This window comes from Mercenaria mercenaria, chromosome 4 (assembly GCF_021730395.1).
Source record: "Mercenaria mercenaria strain notata chromosome 4, MADL_Memer_1, whole genome shotgun sequence".
Lineage (NCBI taxonomy): Eukaryota > Metazoa > Mollusca > Bivalvia > Venerida > Veneridae > Mercenaria > Mercenaria mercenaria.
The window spans coordinates 28,219,120-28,241,912 of record NC_069364.1 but is presented as its reverse complement, the minus strand read 5'-3'; the positions used below and the strand labels follow the sequence as shown (position 1 = coordinate 28,241,912).

Genomic DNA, 22,793 nt, shown 5'->3' with positions numbered 1-22,793 from the left:
GCGTGAACTGGAACAATAATTGGTGAACTCCGGATTATCGGCGTATTCGCTTTGTTACCTAACAGCAATTTTTGTGTAAAGAAAAAATATAATCTAATGCTGCCAACGTCATAATCGGTCAAATCTGCCCAAATTTCTCTGACATGTTGTTCAATGTTTGAACTTACTAACTGGTAGTACCAGTGAAATATTACTTACACTGAATCTTTTACATTTGCCCTTTTTGCAGCTGTCGAACGGTAAAGACGGTGAGTTTTGTCCAAATATAAGTAATTATTTCACCAGTTTTGAGAGGATTTCAACTGATGGGAAATTACCTTTCTGCAACACATGGAGTCATTAGCATTCACTGTCAATCAGTATTATGACTACGATCGACTGTCATTCATTCATTTCAAAGTTTCATAGACAGAGTCCGTTGTTTACATTTTTATCGTAACCGTTGCACTTGTAAAAACCACTTTAGTTTGAAAAATCAAAGTATGCGAAGAGCTATGGTACGGTCTCTACCTCATATGAAAGAGTTTATCCACAAATGTACAGCAGTGCAGAACAAGCAACTCACATTTAGCCATCTAAATTAACTGCTCAGCTATGAAGTCTCCGATCACCCGACATAAGTATCTTTGAGGAGGCAGAATAATATAAGTGATAAAAAGTAATCTCAACTCTATTTGTATTTGTAAAGCTAAAAATGATAAAATGAAAACAATAAAAAAAAAATTATCGAGGAATAAAAAAAACAACAACAACAGTATGATGTGATTGCAAAACTGGCTATGCTAGACACAAACACAAAATTTGCAATGTTATGGTAGAAAACTGTCACCCTGTTTACACCTTCTTGGAATTATTCTGTATGAAAGAAATTTTATACACTGTTTTAAAAAATGTTCAAGTTTTTAAGTATTTATTTATTTATTTGGGTTTTACGGTGCACCAACACAGTATAGGTTATATGGCGCCAAACAGGACTACAAATTTTGGTTTCACATCTGACTTACATCGAAATAAAAACATGAGGTATGGAATCAAAATTTGCATACCTGCTGGAATCACAGAGTTACAGCAAAACCAAGTGTTAAGACCCTATTGGTCGCATTTTACGATCATGCAAGGGTAAGGCAGTGGTTCCAATTCTTTTCATACACAGATCGTCCCAGTTACTTGAACAAAAACTTAAATTGTTCATTTAAGTGCAAAAGTAGCTTATGACTAGAATTTAAATCAATATCTTTTTCCAGCACAATAAATGCAATCAAAAAAGGAAAAGAAATTTAATAACATGCTTAATTATTTTCAGAATCTTTATCACAAAAAACTAAGCCATTTGTTGCAAATCTTCAGTCTTGCACCACCTTTCTGGCATTGCATTTTAAGATACAGAAAACTTTTCAAAACCAAATTTTGGCAGTTTTTGCTAGATGAAATCTCATAAAATACCGTTTATACAGATTAGAATGGCTGGTTTGGGTGGTCCAATGTTAAAGTCCAATTTTCTATCAGCAGAGATTCAGCAATGTTTAATGATTATGTACTTTTCAGTGCAAGACATTGTCATTAAACAATCTCCATAACTCACCAGTACTCGGTACACTGAAGCAAGAAATAAAGGCATGCTCCCTGAGAAAAAATGTAGCAAATAAGTGGTGAAAATTCAAAGTCCTTAAAAACTACATGAATACCTTCTTACTTCTGTGAAATCATTTAAATTCGCTGGCATGAAATTTCTTGCAAACGTGAAAAAGGACTGTTTCGCATGGGCTTCAATTCGCGCATTTTCAATTTTAGAAATGAAAAAATAAAATTAAAGAATATAATAGCGCGGTCTTAAATTCGTGCATCGGTCCTAGCGCGAAATGCGCAAAAATTCGCCCTACGTGAATAAAAATGATTTCACAGTATATTACACCAAAGCCATTAGATTTTATTGCACATGTTTCACATGCTTTAATTCCAATTTCATCCAAAATTAAACAGCCAGTAACATTTTATCAGTGCTGTAGATATTTCAACAGATCCTTGGATCTTTGAGTAATAAATTTTTCAAAAGTAAGGCCATTTTCTTTCTTCTGTTTACCTTGAACCTAGGCTAAGGTTTAGTCTGCTGTTTAAAACATCAACAGAATCTATTTATATTTTAAGAAAAAAATTCTCAAATTTGAAAGATAAAAGCTGAATGTCTGCAAGATCAATTATAGAAACTTCACAAGTACAATACACTGCAATAACCTCACTGAAAGACTGTTGAAAATTTTAACAAGATCAACAAAAATAAGCAAACACCCTTGAAATAGCCTAAAAATCAGAATCACTGCGTGCAACTGGCACTAAGCATTTGCAGTCTACTACTGTTATGCGACAGAAGTAATGTGTAGGTATGCAGTAAATTCAACGGCAGAGTCTTAATGAAGTATCATTCCAATATAGCTCGAACTAATATATCTGACACAAAATGCTTTTTGCACACAGTTAAAAATGAGCAGGAAAGGTTTTTTACCAAGAAAAGCGAAGGTCATACATGCAAATGCAAAGCTGTGAGTTTTCTTTTCAACTTAAGTTATAAAAAATAGAAAGTATATTCAGAAATAAAAAAAAATAACATCTAAGACAAGTTTCTGAAGAAATGTTTTTGCACCCATAGACCAAAAACCAAACATCAACATTTTCTACACTTTAAACTGGCATTATGAATAACTCAGTTAAACATGGTTAAATCACCATTTTTGTCATTAAAAAAAATCTAAACACCAAGTATTAAACCATTCAGAACATAGTGTCAGTATAAACAGAGCGTCAGAGAAAACAGGGTGTCAGTATGTTATTACAAAGAGAAAAAAGCAGGATGGCTTTAAGCGACACGATGTAGGACTGTCATCCACGAAGTCTGGTAAAGTACCTTTAAAAAGGACATTTTTGAAAACAAATTAAGAAATAACCTCCCTTTGAAATCTTTTCAGTTTGGAAAGTCTTATTTTATACCAAGCATACCTGAAAGGTGAAAAACTGCTAGACTCTTATGTCTCAGTAATCATTAACTAAATAAAAATTTAAGCACATATAAATTTTAGTTTCAGCAAATTTTGACATAAGTTTTTCTGCCAATTTTGAAGTGTTTTTGCAAAGGAAGCAGCACGAAAAGCTTCTGCAGTACTGTATTATATAAAAGGCTCATTAATCAACATAATTTTGTGACCATAATAAAGCAACAAAAATAATTCTGATAATTGCATATTTTAACATAAACCTGAGCTATCACTAAAACTGACTAATACCCCCATAATATCAATTTGTCATAGGGTACAATCATGTATAGATAAATAATCTTTAAAACAAACAAATGTTGCCATTATTAACTTTTGTTTGTTTGTTTGTTTTGGGTTTAACGCCATTTTGCAACAGTATTTCAGTCATGTAATGGCGGGCAGTTAACCTAACCAGTGTTCCTGGATTCTGTACCAGTACAAACCTGTTCTCCGTAAGTAACTGCCAACTTCTACACATGAATTATCAGAAGTTGAGGACGAATGATTTCAGACAATGTCTTTTATCAAATCGTCATGGAGAACATACGCCCCGCCCAAGGATCAAACTTGCGACCCCGCAATCCGTAGACCAACGCTCTCCCTACTGAGCTAAGCGGTCAAAAGAACTGAAACATAATTCAAGTGAAATGTGTGGTTTCATGATAGAAGTAAATGCACTTGAACAATTGTTGTTATCATAATTTTCAAATTACCGTATTTTCCCGTATTAACGCCCCCGGGGGCGTTACATTTTCCAAAGAGGGGGCGTTTATTTGAGGTAAAAAAAATAAAAAATGAAAATTTTTACAAAACTTAAAAACATCGTTCAAACTAGCTGTAAAGTGTTTCTGTGTTGTTTAATCCCCCCAAAACGTAATTATTTGGCATCCAATTTAATGCAGTGTGTCTTTTATGCATTTAAATATGGTACTTCGTGTATTCCATGTCTGGCTTTTTGACACGCTCGCGACACTACACATTACGTCATGACCCAAACAGCTGTGTACTCCGATAACATTTTCCTTAGTACATGCGGGTAGCTAATAGCGCAATACACAATGTCAATGGTTTGACACGCTGCTGTGCCTGCTTTTAAATTAAAAGTTCTTAAAACTGCCGAAGAAAAGGGTATATCGTAAACACATTGCTGCAAGTTTGTTTAAAGTCGGCAGGAAGCGTGTGCGCAAGTGGTATAAAAACAAATCAAAAATGTATTTACCGTTTAATTTTCTGTTACGTACCGTACTTGGTACAAATGTTTTGGACTTACGGTACATGGACTGTTTAAAAGTGTGTTTAATTTTTAATACATTGGACTTTAGTACTGTAAATTACTTATTATGTGGACTTATAAAAATAAGGTAGGTGAATTTTTCCCGTTCTTGTTGCCTTTTTCCCCCCTCCAAAATGGGTGGGGGGCGTTAATTAGAGGGGGGGGCCTTAATTCGGGAAAATACGGTATATATACTACAATTTTTAGCATTCTGCTTTATTCATACAAGAAACTGTTTTTTTATTAATAAATTATTGCTAGTAATGACCAAATTTTTTATGCAATTAAAAGAGTGTGGATGACAACCCTATGTTGGTGATAATGATCTCGTCTTACCATGAGTGAACGGGTTAAATCCCGACAGTTTACCCTCGGATAACATAAACAGAACTAATGCATGAAGCACTCGGTGACCTACACATGCAAAATGAAACATGCACACAACACAAGTTTTTAGGTGGCCATTTGTATGATATGAGCCGTGCCATGGGAAAACCAACATAGTGGCTTTGCGACCAGCATGGATCCAGACCAGCCTGCGCATCCGCGCAGTCTGGTCAGGATCCATGCTGTTTGCTAACAATTTCTCCAATTCCAATAGGCTTTAAAAGCAAACAGCATGGATCCTGACCAGACTGCGCGGATGCGCAGGCTGGTCTCGATCCATGCTGGTCGCAAACCCACTATGTTGGTTTTCTCATGGCACAGCTCAATTATATTCTCTACATTTTGTGTGATATCATTTGCTCAATTTAGTCTAAATCCATGGCTCATTCCATGTTTACTGTTAAGGTGATCCAATGACAAAAAAAAAACTGGAGAAGTATCAGTATGGACATGCTTTTTTTGATGCAAATCATTTTTTTCTTTAAACAAAATTTAAAGTTTAATATGAATGACAGTTAACTTTTTAATATTTCAAGAATTTCAATCCATGAAAAGACATAACAAATAAAGATAATTACACTCATAAACATTCTGACTAAGTTTCGTGAACAATGGACATAAACTGCAGAAACTGTCAATTTTTTTTCAATTTCAACTAATTCAAGGGCCATAACTCCAGAGAGACTTGAAAGATCGGACTGGTTATCTAACTTGGTCGAGGTATTGTACCCATAAAAAAGGTGACCAAGATGAACAATAAAACAATTTGAGGTTTTATTTTCAGTTCTAAAATGTCTGACTCATATTTGCAGACGACACCATCCCCATTGACTTTATTCCAAATATTTCTCTGTTCTGCTCTTCCACTTTAACAACTAAGGGTTAATGGAAACTTGTCCGAACATTTTCATTTAATTCAATGATTTATCCCCTAAGCTCTCCTACTGTTGGCTTGGAAGAGGAAGAAGAGCTTCTAGGTAGAGAAGAGGGTCAAATGAAAATGGTTTAAAAATGTCTTACAGGAACGGAAGCTCTTCTGAGACGACAAATCAAACAAGTTATTAGAAAATGTCAATGAAGCTCTTCTGAGACGACAAATCAAACAAGTTATTAGAAAATGTCAATGAAGCTCTTCTGAGACGACAAATCAGACAAGTTATTAGAAAATGTCAATGAAGCTCTTCTGAGACGACAAATCAAACAAGTTATTAGAAAATGTCAATGAAGCTCTTCTGAGACGACAAATCAGACAAGTTATTAGAAAATGTCAATGAAAAGTGAACAGGCATATGATATCACAACAAAATATTCTACACGACTACAAATGAAATAACTCATAGTTAACTCATAGTTAAGGCATGCAAATAACTGTTAAGACGAACGATGAAACAAACATATTTAAACTGAAAATAATCTTAAACAAAACTGCACTATTATTTAAATGTTAATAAGCTTGCAATCTCTGGATACAGTTAAATACCTGTCAGTTCTTTAATCAATACAACTTTACAAAGTAGTAATATTATACATTGGGACAAGAAAATTCATAAAACCCACAGATAAAATTAGAAACCTTTGATGATACAAAAAAGTAACTTTGAAAATCCATTTAAACCTTAAATTTTTTTTTTGGACTTAAAATCCTTCTAGCCTCAACTTCCTTACTGTATATTGAAAAACTTTCCAACACACATCAAATGCATATTTTCTAGAGGAATAATTCACTCCAATTAACTCCTCCTTTAATTTTTTCACCAAATAAACTTCAAAAATTTTCATTTAATTCAATGGAAAAGATCTGCCAGATTTAAAATACCTTTCACATGCTCAGATTCATTGATCTTCATAAAAAATGAATAGTTTTTTAAGTGCATCAGGCAAGCTTCAGCGTGTTATGTCTAAATATTTCCCATCAGATGCAAAGCCCATATTTATCGATGTTTTTAGAATTTTACGCCTTAACAAAACAATGTACAATTTTGTACAGGTTTCAACTTAAGGTAGTTCTGCACATAATCAAAGTGACGACCATACATCATTTATTTAGAAAACCTTGAATAATGCTTGGTAGCAACTTTACAGGTGTCATACATATTCGTAGGAATCCATCTGATACCATGATGTAGACTAATGATATAAAATATACAGTGATTCAAAGATTCCAATTTGGATTTGGCGAATTGTAAAATATTGAGCCCATGAACCTATATCAATGGTGCCTCCATGAAGGACAATTTTCATACAAAACATCTGGGAACTTTTTTTTTCACTCCTGAGGCTATGTCTAAACATTAAATTTCTTAAACTAATAATTAGGGACCAACTTTTAGAACAATATCATTTAAATGATAGGCAAATCCTTCACCTAATGACTGCGTGTTAATTAAGAGGAAACTGTTAATGATAATTGACAGAACTAGTTTACACTTACGAGGTAGAATATCTTCTGCCGGGTAACTGTACTGATACTTGAACGTCTCTCGTACATGGATCTCAATATGTGTAACCTCGGCAAAATACTCGATGTTGTGTTGTCCAAATACTCGTGCAACACCAAAGTTGTCGATGAGCAGCTGCATAATACGACTGGCTTTTTCAACCTAGAAAATACATCTGTTCCGTTACATTTGGTTTATGTTAATTTGGTTTTATGTTAGATTTGGTTTTGTTTGGACATATTTTGTTTCTATTTTTGTTTCACAGGGTAAGGTCGTTTTTAAACAATATTTAGATAATTAGCTGAGTAGTGTTCCAGGACTTCCTTTTAGTGCTCAATTATTTTCTAGACAAGAGCTGTCACTAATGGTGACAAATGCCCCGCAGCGCCTTGGTCTTTGACCTGGTGACCTTGACCTTTGACCTGGTGACCCCAAAGTCAGTCGGGGTCGTGTACTCAATAAGTACTATCAGCATGTGAAGTCTGAAGGTCCTGGGTGCAGTGGTTCGCGAGTAAAGTGCCTTCATGCAGAAAGTTAACATTGTGACAAACGAACGAATGGACAGACAGTTGAAAACTAATACGCCTCCCTTCGGGGGCATAAAAAAGAAAATTAGACAACTTCCCCACAAGAATAAAAGGTGGATGATGACGTTAGCAGAACCAACCTTTCACAAGCCAACGGGATATCTTTCCAAGAGAAAACAATGACCTTGATGAGACTCAAAACAACTGAAGCAAGAAGGTTTAAAGTAAGTTACTTCAGGCATTCAGACAGCACCTATTTCTGTTTTCATAGCATACAAAAAATTTTAACAGCTTTGGCAGAATCCATGCCAGTATTTGTAAAATGTTGCCAGCTTCAGTTGTCATGTGGTTTTATCAGAAAGTACACACTACTGTTAAGGCCTCAATAAATTAAAATGATCATCGGACTTGCTTGTCATACTTTTCCAGAAACACAAAAAAACTGTTGACTTTCCTTGTGCCTGCACTACTGAAAAAAAAATCTGATTAAAATTTGTTTGTGTGCTACTTTATAAATTCTATTCCAAAACTGAATTAAAATTAACACTGAGACCAATACCTACATACTATCACTTCAATAATAAATGTATCTATATCTGACACAATTTTGTGAACTGATACACTATTTTGATATAGACTATACTTCTAGCCAGCCACAACACATGTAACATGCTCAAACCAAAATATCCTATTTTTCAGAAAAATAATCTTGTAACAGATTACATTTGTTTTTAGCCCTTACCCTGCTTAATTTCTATAATGAACTTGTCCATCTTTCAATTTGGACAGTACCATAAACTGTTAAAAAGAGTGCTTACCAAAAATATACTGACAGAATGGCGAACAGTGCAGATCATGATCAGACTGCACTAATGTGCAGGCTGATCATGATCTACAATGGCAGCAAAGGCAGAAACATTTGCCAGTGTCCAGCATGATAAGGGTTAGACTCAATAAAATCTTATCAGTTACACAGTATTTGATTAACCTTTACATATTATGCACCATGGTATGAATTAAGAGTTTCATACAGTTATTTCCCTTTCTTGGAATGTTTCAACATACAAATATATGACCTTTGACCCCTAAGTGTGACCCTGACCTTGAAGCGAGTCATCCGAAACATGCCCTTTGCATGTCATCTCGGTGTGGTGAACATTTGTGCCAAGTTTCTTTGAAATCCTTCAAGCAGTTCAAGAGTTACAAAGCAGACATGAAACAAACTTATATGACCTTTAATCTCTAAGTTTGACCTTGACCTTGAAGCGAGACATCCAAAACATGCACTCTGCACGTCGTCTTGGTGTGGTGGACAATTGTGTCAAGTTTCTTTGAAATCCTTCAAGGGGTTCAAGTGTTACAGAGCGGACACGAAATTGCTAACGGACAGACAGACGGGGTTTAACATAATATGTACTTCGGGCGTATAAAAATCTGATTTATATATTCAAAATATGGATGTAATAACTTAGAAAATAATTTAACAATATTAAGTGACATTATATTGGTTGAAGACGTATCAAATACATTTTGATGCAAGACACTTTTGTTTGCTTTCCTTCCTGTTCAATTCACTGACATCTGTGTGCCAAAGTGGGTGGGGTAACAAATTTGTGATATATGTCAGTTCGTGCCAATTACCATAGAACATATTTAGCTCTTAAAATCTTTGAATCCATGCTTAAATAAATGCACATTACTTCAATTTCAGACCTTAACTGTGCTTTGTTTTAACAACATAAATCTTTGAAGAAGTAGAAAAAGTTAGATAAAAAAGGTTGATTGTTTTTGGTCATATCTTTTTAAAGTTTCAATTAATGTTTTACAGTACATATTCAACTAAGAATAAATAAAGTAGAGGTACAACACGCCTGAACACCAGATAGGTTATAACTGTATTTATTTATAGATCAACTAGTTTCGCTTCACTATGAACCTTCATCAGGAAGTATTCATATTCAAGTCACATGTCTATGTGATCACTATAGTGTAAGGTTATGCACTGTTATATATTACATATTTCATTAGTATTATTTTACAATGATATATACTAATTTCACCCCGATATTAATTTTTTCACTCGCCCTGTTCAGTCTGTTGTGATATTCTTGAATTCTCAATTCCTGATGATTAACTGTTCTCCTTTCAATTTATGAAGATTTTCTTTAATTAAATAAGAGCCAAAGAAACATTTTTTTTTGCTCTTTACTCGCTCATTTTTTTCTCAATTTTTTTTTTTCTGAAAAAAAAAGTAATCCATTAACAACTTCTTAAGTTTGTGTGGCCTTGAAAGCAAATTTTTTTTAATATTTCTGGAAGAGCAACTTTTTCAAGTTAGTGTGGACTTGAAAGCGAAATATAGTTCACATACCTTAGCAGGATCCATGGCACAAGTATGAAACATACTGCCCGCTACACTTCTAGACAAGGCTTCAGTTGACATGTAGTTTTGCTGGGAATTATGAACCATGGTAAACCATATACCAAACAACAGTGAGAGAAGCTGCTGATGAGCCGGACTGCATGAAGTGATGTAACTGAAAATAAAACTTTTCTTTAGTTCATCCTTTTTTTTTTAGTTTGTACTAATTTATTTTAGATCGAAAAACTCCAGTACTGGTGCCATATGAGGTATGGTTGTGACCCCAGTGGAGCTCAAACCCATGACCTCCAGGATGAGCGTATGACATCCTAACCACCAGACCACCACTCCTCTTTTTCTGTAATGGAGATAAATAAGCATTTTCTATACCAGAGGCTGCTACCTTTGGTTTAAGAAGCACATAATTATAACATAAAAAGACATTTTAAAGCCAAATGTCTGTAATCCACCAATTTCAACACATTTTTGTCAAAAGCTTCAAAGTTGTTACAAAGTTTTGAAGAATCAGTCTTATTTGCCAACAACAGTAAATATAAGTAATTAAAGTTGCATAATAACACTGGTGTAAACTGAACTGTCCCTAGCAAACTAATATGTTAGTCAGTGAAAACTGACATGTTCTAAAACAATATTTTGCATTTAACTGACTTGTTCTTGATAAAAAATTATCTTTCCAATAAATATCCTTGAATTGGACTAATTCCTGTCTTGTTCTTCATCGAAATTTACTTATCAATCAATATCCTTGAATTTAACCAATCTGTTTCACAAGTAACCTTTAGCCTGCTGGCGGCAAGTTAATCTGCCTTTGCGACCAATGCAGACCAAGATCAGCCTGCACATCTGTGCAGGCTGATCATGGGTCTGCACTGTTTGCTATTCAGTCAGTAAATTTTCAGTGAACACCCCTTCGAATAATAAATGACATTGTCCAAATTGAATGATGAACCAGTCCATTTTAGAAATTTAGCAGGGTAAAGGTTAAAATTTACTTACTCATGAATAGCATCATACTGCTCCATTTTATGTCCTATGGTGAGTGTTTTGAGCAAAGATTCTTCCCCTTCAGGTGAGAACACACCTCCTGGTATACTCAAAAGGAATTTCTGTTTGACAGAAGAAAAGAAATTACTCATAAGCAAATGCACACAATTCTAAACCATGAGTATCTGCTAACATATGCACCATAAATGTTTGTTAGACCTGGCTTTATGTACCGGTATTTCTTTACTTTCACTGTTTTGTGTACCTAACCAGAAATATGTTGGTTAAAAAGTGTAGTGTATTCAGAAAAGGTTTATAAGAAATGATAAATTTACCAGTCCCCGTAACTAGAAGTAGAAAAGTGAACCTCAAACTGAGTCAAAGATTATTTCGCAGTTTTACTCGAATAAAAGTACATTGTTCTCTTACGTATCATATTCAATTAAATGCTGCTTTATGGATGACAGGATGTACTAAAACAGTTACTAACCAGGAATTTTTACAGAAACAATCACAATATTTACTGTGAACACTTGAACAATAGTCACCAGACAGGCATCAACTTTGGACTCTATTAATATTTTGTAATCCCTGACTAAACTTCATAGCTAATTTACCAGTCAAGCACACTTAAGCAAACAATTAACTTATGGTGAAATATATCTAAAAATAAACTTATATCAAATCATATGAATGTGTCAGTAAAACATGACCAAGTAAGAAGATACAGCTTTTGAAGAGTCTGGTGTCGTGCAGTAATTTAACCTGCTTGATAATCCAGACCTAGTATTTTCTATAAGATTGTCAAGTATCGATGTTGATGCAAAAAAATTTCTTAAAGGTATCGTTTAACCATAATCATTTCTATAGCTAATTTGAGGTATACTTACTTAAAGCAGGTTAAGCATTCTATATTTACAATTAAATGGAAACTGCATATCCGAAACAAAGGGGAGTAACTCAGACTACCAGAACCCTGAGTACCTGTGATTTTGAGAAGTAAACTTGGGAGTGTGTTCATACTATCATTGATTGTGAATTTCATTTTAAAGACTTTTAATGAAAAAAACTTCTAAAGCTGGATGTTACCTTTATAACAGAGGCTAGAGTATAGAAGCTATAGTTCTGGAATATGACAGGCTTCCCCTCCGACAATCTCTTCACAACACGACGCGTATCATTGGGATTTCCAGGACGCCGGAATATGTCCCGTGTGTTGAGACCTTCCCTTGCAACATATACAAGCAATTCCTGTAAGATAAAATTGTAATTATAGATTCTTATTATGAAAAGACTTAAAACTGCCATAATTCAAGGACTTTTTCCAGATTTCCATGAAATGACTTAAATTGCCATAATTCAAGGACTTTTTCCAAATTTCCATGATGACATCTTAAACACTGACAGAAAGCAAAAAAAGCCTGTTAAAAGAACCAGACTGTCTATTTGTAAAGAGCTAGGCTGAGTTAACTGCACATGCCTATATCTAAAAATATTTTTCTTTGTTCTGGGGGCTTCCTCTTACCAGATCACTCTCTGTACTGGTAGAGGATGAATTTGGTACCCTGAGTGGCTGTCTTTGTATGTTACTTGTAACATGTCTATGAACATGTTTGTCATGAACAGGGTGCTATGTAAATCTGGTGTAAAATATAACAATCTTATTTCAAGTTTTTCTTCACAAAATGAACATTTCATGTAGAAATGAACATTTTATGTAGAAATGCCAGTACATCTGGGCATCAGTACATGTTTCAAACAGTAGGCCCATGATCACACTTGTCATTTACATTAAATTATTTATTCTATGTATGCAATTTCATCATTCCCTGACTGAAATCAAATGTATCGGTTAATGGATAGACTGCTGAAACAGTTTGTGAGAAATCAAGCATGTGCTGTTTGTAGGACATTTCAATTCTTCTACCTAAACACATCATATTTATGCCTCACTTTAGCAACTTAAAGCTTCACACCTCAAGATTTATGTCAAATTTCACAAAGTTTAGAAAATGCATTCATTAGTTTATAAACGCAATAAAAAGAAAAAATGTTGTGCATTTAAGGAACTTTCTATCTATAAAAACACTTTTAATCAATAAAATATGAGCTGCGTCATGAGAAAACCAACATAGTGGCTTTGCAACCAGCATGGATCCAGACCAGCCTATGCATCCATGCAGTCTGGTCAGGATCCATGCTGTTCATTAACAGTTTCTCTAATTGCAATAGGCTTTGAAAGCGAACAGCATAGATCCTGACAAGACTGCGCGGATGCGCAGGCTGGTCTGGATCCATGCTGGTGGCAAATGCACTATGTTGGTTTTCTCATGGTGCGGCTCATATGTAAACTGTCAAAAGCGTTAGTCACCCTATTCAAACTTGATGCAAAATAGAAGGAATTTGGCTTTATTTCATATGATGCACATTAAAATGCCTACTTAAACAATATTACTGATTTATCATTTTCAATGTCCATTATCAATTGTTATCTGTTTAAAAAGTAATGAAATTTTGATGTTCATCCTGTGGCATGTCGCTTTAAAAGTTCTCAAAAATTACTTACAACCATAGGTATGGGAAGGTACCCATTCTTGAGGGCAGTGGATAACGGAGCTCCAAATTTTATTCTGAAATGGAAAGAACAATATATATTTTCATTAAGCAAATAAATATTAATCGTTTTGTTCGGATAATATTTCCCAGTGGTATATTTGTTTGTCTGTTTTGGGTTTAACACCGTTTTTCAACAGTATTTCAGTAATGCAACGGCGGAGAGTTAACCTAACCAGTGTTCCTGGATTCTGTACCTGTATAAACCTGTTCTCCACAAGTAACTGCCTCTTTCCCCATATGAATGGAAAAGGACAAATGATTTCAGAAACAATGTCTTAAAATTATTAAATCGTCAAGGAGAACATACACCTCGCCCTGGGGTCGAATTCACAACCCCGTGATCCATAAATCTGCGCTCTCCCTATTGATCTAAGCTGGCGGGCTCCCCAGTGGTATAATATTTGGCAATTTCAGGAGAGAACATTACTCATGAAATTCAAAACAATTGTGAATATTTAACAATACAGCCTTGCCAGATATAGATTCTTAACAACCCAAAATACTTCTGCTGATTATCAAAGCTAAAAAAATAAAATATTTTATCATAAGCATATCTGATAACTTTAAAGTTAAGGTCTGACCTCATTTTCAACTGAACTAAAAATAAAATCTATAAAGACAATATATGCCTTTATAGTGCAACGGAGTACAATTCTGAAAGCATATGAAATCTGTACTCGTAGACACTCGAATTATTTTATGAATTATTTTGCCTTACTTTTGATGGCGCATGGCCTCGGTGCTTCTGTCTGAAACGCAGCCAAACACATTACGCAGCATGGTAACTGTTCAAACAGGTACCAGTCATCATCAAGCCTCTTATGACCATGATCCAAGCCTCATCATGGTAGCCTGGATGCTTGATTTAAAGTCTCTCCAGAAGTCACAAAATTACCTGAAAAATACAAGATTTATTTCATGAAACTTAAATCACTGATTATAAACTGCACCCTCATTGAATCCCCTACCCTGTCAAACTGTACAGCTAACCTTTTATAGGCTGTCAAGTTTAAAACTTCAGAGCAATGTTGATCTCACAAGTGCATCGCTTTCATGAGAATCAAACCAAAAATCGTACAATTACAATAATGCTCTAATTTCACACTTATGTTCCTGTCTACATTTTTTAAATTGAGTCTATTTATTGAGTCCACCTACACAAAAAAAAAATCCTTTAAAAAAAAAGTCCAAATCTTGCACTAATTCAAACATTACATTACAGAACAGCACTTATCTATATCATTTGAAAATACCTAAAGGTGAAAAGGTTATCATTATTGGTTGCAAGCATGATAAATCTTTTTTACATGTAAAGGAAATTTATCGAACTTATAAGATTGGTTTTTATCAGTACTCCATACACTGCACATTGTATAAATAAGCAGGATTTTTTTTTAATTTACAGAGCTAAAGATAAAACACATAAATCATGTTAAGTGTTTTCCTGCCGAGTTTCAACTTAATCCAGTTTCAGTAACCTTTCTTTTGGAAAGATTTGTTCACATGATAATACTTGGTATTTAATAGATTCAAAGATTTCACAAATAAATAGGTGGCATTTCTTTAACCTCGAGCCTGCTAAATTTCTAAAATTTGTTTTGTTTGTTTGTTTTGGGTTTAACGCCGTTTTTCAACAGTATTTCAGTCATGTAACGGCGGGCAGTTAACCTAACCAGTGCTCCTGGATTCTGTACCAGTACAAACCTGTTCTCCGCAAGTAACTGCCAACTTCCCCACATGAATCAGAGGTGGAGGACTAATGATTTCAGGCACAATGTCGTTTATCAAATAGCCACGGAGAACATACGCCCCGCCCAAATTTCTAAAATGGACTGGTCCATCATTCAATATGGGCAGTACCTTTCATTATTTGAAGGGGTGTTTACTGAAAATTTACTGACTGAATAGCGAACAGTGCACACCATGATCAGCCTGCACAGATCTTGGTCTGCACTGGTCGCAAAGGCAGAATAACTAAAGGTTAAATGTAAAATTATCAGCAAGCCTTTTCATCCATTCATATTGAAGCAAATATTGCTATTATTTTATTTTTACAACTAAGTTTACTTCTTGCCTAAAAGACACAAGTATGAATCCTATCTGCCATGCTATTTCTATGCTCAATGATTTGGAAGCTGTGAAAATTTCTGTATAACTGATTTTAAATGTAAACTGAAAAGGGATATTGTGGACATCGCTTCCTCGCTTGTCGCTCAGCATTAAGAGGGTAGTGCTAGGACTGGTCAGCCCTGTGTCAGTATAATGTGACTGGGTAGGGTATCATGTCAAGTGCCTATGGCGTGATAATCCAGTGAGGCAGCACTATAAAGTTGGGCATCATGCTCACTGCTACAGGTAGAGACCGTCATTTATATGTCTGAAAAATTGTTGAAAAAGACGTTAAACCCGAACACACACACACTGCTACTGCTCCCTGTTACCCTTGCTCTCTATTACCCTACTCACTATTACCCATACTCACTGCTACTGCTCCCTGTTGCTTATGCTCACTGCTTCTCCCAGTTATCCCTGCTTCTCCAAGTGACCAAATATTTGCCAAAACATTTCCGATTACAGCCGACTGCACATATTTCCAAATAAGTGCCCCACAAATAATAACCAAAGCAACAAGAACACACAATGCACCTTCAATGTTTACTCAAAAACATAAAAACAAACATTCTGACATGCACTAAGCTGAATGTCTCCTGTACAGAGCACGTGCATCATCTTACAACTACCAACTTAAAAGGTATCGGAAATGTCACCAAAGATGTAGCTTTCCAGTTATTACATCAAAAAATAAACAGCATACAAAAACATTCCGTAAACAAAGATTTCATTGTTCAGTTCATGTCTTGCAGCAAAGAGAAGTTCACACACCGAGATCTTAAAAACACATTGTAACAGCTTTTTGTTTTTCTCATAAAAATAATCCTCATTTGCAAAATTCACCTGCCCGTAACCACAATTTTACACTGAATTAATAGTAGGATATATCCAAGAGAGTATAACTGCCCTGTGTTGTATTTTCTTACAGAGAAACTCAAAAGGCTTCAAGGCAGTGTAAAATAAATACCTTATGTTCAAAATGGTAAATGACCATCATCAAACAGAATGCAGTACAAAGATAAACCCATGGCGGTTCACTGTATGTATTAATTCTTAATTCATCATTATATATGCATCATTTTGCTCAGAACTTAGTAACTCATCCAGCAATATTCAATAATCCATTTCAGGCCACTATCAATTTATTATTAGTTTCTATATTTTCTATATTATCTTTTGGTATTAATTAGTGTGTATTGGTGATGACATTTAATTAAATAACTGCATGAAGGGCATTATTCTACTGCAACTGTGCTATGACTTCTCCCGTCTATCACAAAACAAACTTGCTATATAAATTCAAAAGAAACAGCGATCACGATGCAGAGGTATCAAATTTGATCCCCAGACATGGCAAATAATCTCAGTGACGACAATGACTTACACAGTATGTATGAAGTAAGGGTCAAGTAAACAATTGAGGTTTACCACCAAATCATGAGCGGAAATTGTAACAACACAAATAATCTGAAATCCAAGAATTTTTGTAGGATAACTCGGATTTAGTGATGACTACAATAAGTACTACTCCCTAAAAGCACACTCCCATGAGCCCACCCCCCTCCACCCCCCACTCCTCCACTCAACCCCCAACCGCAACATTTTCATGACTAGTCTAATGTGAAATTTGATGACTTCAAATGATACAAACATTTCAATTGATACCAGTAACACTTTTTACTGTTGTTTTATTGTAGTATATATAATTCAGCATAATACAGTTAACTTTTCTTCAAAACAGTTGAGCTAGAACTTCATATATCTTCTAATCCACCTATATAGATTAACCGGATAAGACATTTCATACTTTTGCCCTGAGTAATCCTCAGACTTCTAATTTCACTCCAGATTGTCAAAAATTACATCTACCTTCCATTAATCAAATTTTTATTGGAAAATCATGAAATTACCTCCTAACAATGCGAGAAATATCACCTTTATGGAAAACAGCACCCGTAGTTTTCTAATTTCAAACCATTCACTTCTATTACTTTAAAACAGTATCAGTCGTAAATCGGAAATAAAGCAGCACCTGCAGAAAGTTATCTGTATTTTGAATCCTTTCCGAGAGATGAGGCGGAAGTTTTTCCGAACAGTATACTATGCAGTCCAGAAATAGAGCTTATTGGTAATTAACAGATTTGGATCAATAAGACAGTGATATGGTTCTCCAGATTTCTTGCACTGTATCAGAAATTCTAGATGACTATATACATAGCAACTGATTACCGCTGTCATGATAATTCTGGCACCTGCATTATGAAAGCTTCCCCGTTCTTCACATACAAAAAACCTGTTGGCTTATTTTCCAAGTATTATGTATTTAAAAGTAAAAAAGCAAAATGCAAACCTGCTATTGCAACAGACATTATGTAACTATGCAACAAGCAAAATGCATTTTTACAGTCCTGGAAGAGTATTTTCTCACTTTCAAATTCTGACTAATTTCAAAGATAGTTATTATAAACCTGAAAAGCAAAACAAATCTTTGTCATTGCCTTGAAAGTATGCACAAAAAAACACAGTAGTTATTTTTGTACTGACCAACTTGAGTCAAAATGAGGTAGAATTTCGACAAAGGTTTTTGAAACTTTACCTTGCAGTGGAATCAAACTGCTACACCTAGGTCAGAAGTCTGGATGGGTTTCACTACACTGTTATGGAGTGGTAGCCTGGCTCCCTGGCTGCATGGTTATTTTTTTAAACAAAATAAGAAAATCCGCCTCTAAAATAGCACATTTTATCTGATGGCTGAACAATTCCTATGTTCGGAGCCAGGGGCAATAAAAAATGTCAATGTAGAAACAACCTGCTGGAGTTACTTCCCTCATAATGAATAAACATATATGTAAATAAGAACAAACATAGGGACGGGAGCCAGTCTAATGGAATTGGGGCTATCTAGAGTTCATAGATAGGGAAATTTCAGGCCATTTTGAAGTAAATGATAATGAGGTGGAATTTCAAACAAGATCACCGCCTTGCGGGTACTGACACTCATCTGAATTTTTTTGTATAATAGTAATATTGTCCTACCCATGGTTTCTAAGTCCAAAAAGGGCCATAATTCTTGCAAAATGCAGGACTGAGTTATGTTTCTTGATATACATGGTCAGCTTATGATGGTGAACAACTGTTGCAAGTTTCAAAGCAACAGCTTTCATAGTCTATGAGAAAAGCTGACCTAAACATAAAATTTAACCAAGAAATCTGATTTTCTAAGTCCAAAAGGGGCAATAATTATTGCAAAAAGCAGGATGGACTTATGTTTCTTGATGTACAGGGTCAGCTTATGATGGTGAACAAGTGTTGCAAGTTTCAAAGCAATAGCTGTGATAGTTTAGGAGAAAAGTTGACCTAAACATAAAACTTAACCAAGAAATCTGATATTTACTCAGTCCAAAAGGGGCCATAATTCTTGCAAAAAGCAGGATAGAGTTATGTTTCTTGCTGTACAGGGTCAGCTATTGATGGTGAACAAGTGTTGCAAGTTTCAAAGCAATACCTTTGACAGTTTAGGAGAAAAGTTTACTTAAACATAGAACTTAACCAGGCAACGCCGACGCCGATCCATGATGACAATAACTCATAATTTTTTTTTCAAAAAATCAGATGAGCTAAAAATGGTACTTTTGATAAGCATGTTATATTTTGGAAGAACAGTCTTTTATTATAAGGGTACACAAAAATTTAAGAATTAAGCTAAAATCTATTCAAAACTAGGTATGTCCACAGGACAATGCTGCCCCCACCTCCTGCCAATATAATGTCAAATGTGTTACTTGTCAACAATGCAAGACTAATATCTTACAAACACAATTTAAGATAAAAGAAACTGAAAAAGTAAAAAATAAGGGGTTAGGGGTGAGAAGGGGGTTCAATCCCAAATAAAACCCTATGTGCACAACTTGGCAATGCTGAGCAACATTCCAGTGAAGTTTCAGGCCTATGCAAGTCAAATACTTTTTCAGATATGGGTGACAAAAACTTTTATGCCCTTTACGCATATTTTTCAATCTATAGCCATGACCATGGTCTGGCAAAGTGAAATCTCGCAAAAAACCCGATGTGCAATATTTTACAAGCTGATTATCAATTCCCATACCTAGGTAGCACATTACACTTCTGTCAGACAGCTAGACGAAACAGCTATACACCTGTAGAACAGCATCAAACCTACAGCGAGAAGTGAAAGGCAAGTAATTCAGTGGCCTTAACCAGCTATTAATTTTTAGAACCAGTTTTAGATGTATTTTCAAACATTTTTTTTTTTTTGGTTGGGTATAATGCACAGTTGCACACTCACAAAAATATAGATCATAAGGTGACATTTCAGCTTTTAATGATGGAGGAAGACCCCAGGTGCCCTTCCGTGCATTATTTCATCAAGGGCTGGCACCTGGGTAGAACCATTGAAGTTCGGTATGCCAGCTGAATGGCTCCTTCACATGAAAAATATTATTCCCCAATTTTCTTGGTATTTAATGTAATGGATTTACAAAACCGCCCCCTCCCTCCACTCCCCCACCAATAACCCAAAAATAAATATGAAGTCTAGTACTTGTGTACTTGTGAATGTATCTATTGACCGTTGCACAACATGTGTTTGAGGACTGACTGAGTTACTGTGCTAATATTGGAATTTTCTGGATATAGTATCAATGAACTTTTCAACTTTGTCCTTTCAGGAAAAATGTGACATTTTGGTTGTAAATTATTCATTTTTCCATCAGCTGCCCATGATTAACAGAATAAGTAGCTATATTATATTCATTGTGAGGCATGACAGCCAGTTCATTAAAAATATATATTATGTATCAAGGACAAAAACAGTGTGTTAAACATAAGGCTAAAAACAGTCAGTTAAAAGACCTCTTCTGCCTATTCAAACATCATCACTAAACAAGAGTGGCAAATTGTCACAAACGCAAATTACTTTCTTCTCATTTGAATTCAAGGGCCATAACTTAAGTCACTTTTGCCAAGTTGGATGAACAGTACTGACTGAATAGCGAACAGGGCAGATCATGATCAGACTGGACAGAACTAGTTGTGTCCAGCATACTAAGGGTTAAAATATTTTCTAATTATAATAAATAATATTGAAATGTTAGCTCGCTATGACTGAAACAACTTTTTGGTATATCATAACTGGAGTTTCTGTGATGGTTTCAACCCAAATGTTAATACGGGTACTTTTTCATTTGCATGGTTTCGATCAACCTCTATAAGTGTAAGCCATAATTTTAATGGTCAAAAAGTAAGTTAATCTAAATGTAATCGACATAAAATCCAAAATATTTCATGTTAATTGTGTTGATGACATATATTTAAGCTTCATTCAATTGAAGGAAAATATAGGACGATGAGAAACAAGAAGTGTGACGGTTGGATGAAAGACGTTCAAACATATGATAAACTTTGAAAATGTGGCAGTTGACCTAACAATTGACACTGTTTATTTTCCAATAAGGTAAATCCAATATTTGCTTTCAATAGATCATGACGGATATCTTTGAACACCCCTGGACATATTGGACTCAACTGACACATTATCAAGTTTTTAGTACGATGTCTTAAGTCCAGATCTATGTTCCACAATAAGACAACTGGTGGAACCAGTTTCCGGACAGGTCGTTCCGGACACTGTAACACTGCTTTATTCCGTTGTTATTCACGTAATTGTTTCAACTAGATCATTTAGATGTTTGTTCTTGATGTCTACAACAAGCCACTATATTACACGGCTGTATAAAGTTAGGTTTTTAATAATAATGATACCTCGCCTGTGTTTACAAAACAACTTTCTGTCTAAATGGGGCATGAAGATAGCATTGCGCATGCGCAGTAGTTTACACTTGCCAAGGATAACATCTGCTACTTTTAATTTCACGGTAATAGTTACATAAAATGCAGGGCTGCCTAATTTTTGCACTAATTTTCTTCTACATCTATTGGAATTATCAAGAATTCATGTTAAACGAAATTGGAGTTTTTATAGTCAACTTCGGTTTGCTTCGTAGCCGCTATTGGACGCTGGGTTATGTTTCATGTGCATTTTAAAAGAGATTAATGATAAAGAAATATGTAAAAATAGTTTAATTACTTCTTTCGATATCAAAATAACAGCAAAACATGGTCAAAATATTTGTCCGGCTACTGGTTTAACTCACGGGGAAAATAACTTCTTTTAGTGACCCCATTTGAGGCCTCATGGAACCCATATTTTACGTCACAACGGAATGCTGATTACAACATCAGATGCGGAAGGGGCTGAAGTTTGTGCAGTGTGGGGTTCATTTATGTCAAATTTTTTTTTAGGGAATAATGGAGCCGATATATGAAAATGTGTCCGGAAAATGGTTCCCAACCAGTAAAATATAAAATTTCTATCAAAGAAAAAAATGTGGCTGAAGTTTATAATTATTTTGTATGCTAAAATTTCTTGTGCTAACTAAAATTTACCAGAGCAAAAAATCTTGATATTCCTCATGACAAGAGTTCCAGAACTTTTTGAATACAGTATACTATATATTTTTCCAATATCCATCAGCCACAACTAGACAGGCACTATAAATAGATCTCTGATAAAAAATGGTTATATCTTGGAATATTAGTCAGCACAGCAAACACTGCTGAAACTCTTGATGAATGCTTCTAACAGAAATTTTAACTTCCTCACTTACAAAAATGTTTCTGGTTGGCTATTTCTGGAGTCAATGGCACAATTGTTAGCAGGTAGCAATCTAGGTCTGATTCCCAATTACATTTTGACCATAGCGCTCAGTTTAGATACTTAAATTTCCTTAGTAAAGAGCTATGACAATTTCATAACTTTGTTTCTTTCTTCCTTACCAGCTTATACCAGTTTCAATGTTAGACACTTAGTAGTATGTATGCTATCGCATGTAAAAATATTCAGAAGTATGCATGGATATCCATGCAACTCACAGAAATTAAAGATTTATCAACGTGATCCCAGAAATTAAAGATTTATCAACGTGATCCGAGACAAAAACAGCGTAATTCCTCAGAAAAATATGACCA

The 22,793-nt window shown here is 34.9% G+C and overlaps 1 protein-coding gene across 4 annotated transcripts in view; it reads right to left on the bottom strand.

Annotated features, from left to right (window-relative positions):
* Window positions 1-22,793, bottom strand: part of LOC123551316 (uncharacterized) — a 49,514-nt gene that overhangs the window by 5,431 nt on the left and 21,290 nt on the right. For 2 of the 4 annotated variants that reach the window (XM_053540840.1, XM_053540842.1), the window contains exons 2-8: window positions 14,353-14,529; window positions 13,585-13,648; window positions 12,108-12,269; window positions 11,031-11,140; window positions 10,023-10,188; window positions 7,118-7,286; window positions 4,636-4,713 (exon numbers count right to left, since the gene is read on the bottom strand). In XM_053540840.1, the coding sequence (XP_053396815.1) occupies window positions 4,636-4,713; window positions 7,118-7,286; window positions 10,023-10,188; window positions 11,031-11,140; window positions 12,108-12,269; window positions 13,585-13,648; window positions 14,353-14,414 (811 nt within the window). In that variant the 5' untranslated portion in view covers window positions 14,415-14,529. Of the gene's footprint in view, window positions 1-4,635; window positions 4,714-7,117; window positions 7,287-10,022; window positions 10,189-11,030; window positions 11,141-12,107; window positions 12,270-13,584; window positions 13,649-14,352; window positions 14,530-14,624; window positions 14,760-22,793 lie in introns of those variants that run through there. The other 2 variants (XM_053540841.1, XM_053540843.1) reach the window with 2 other exon arrangements.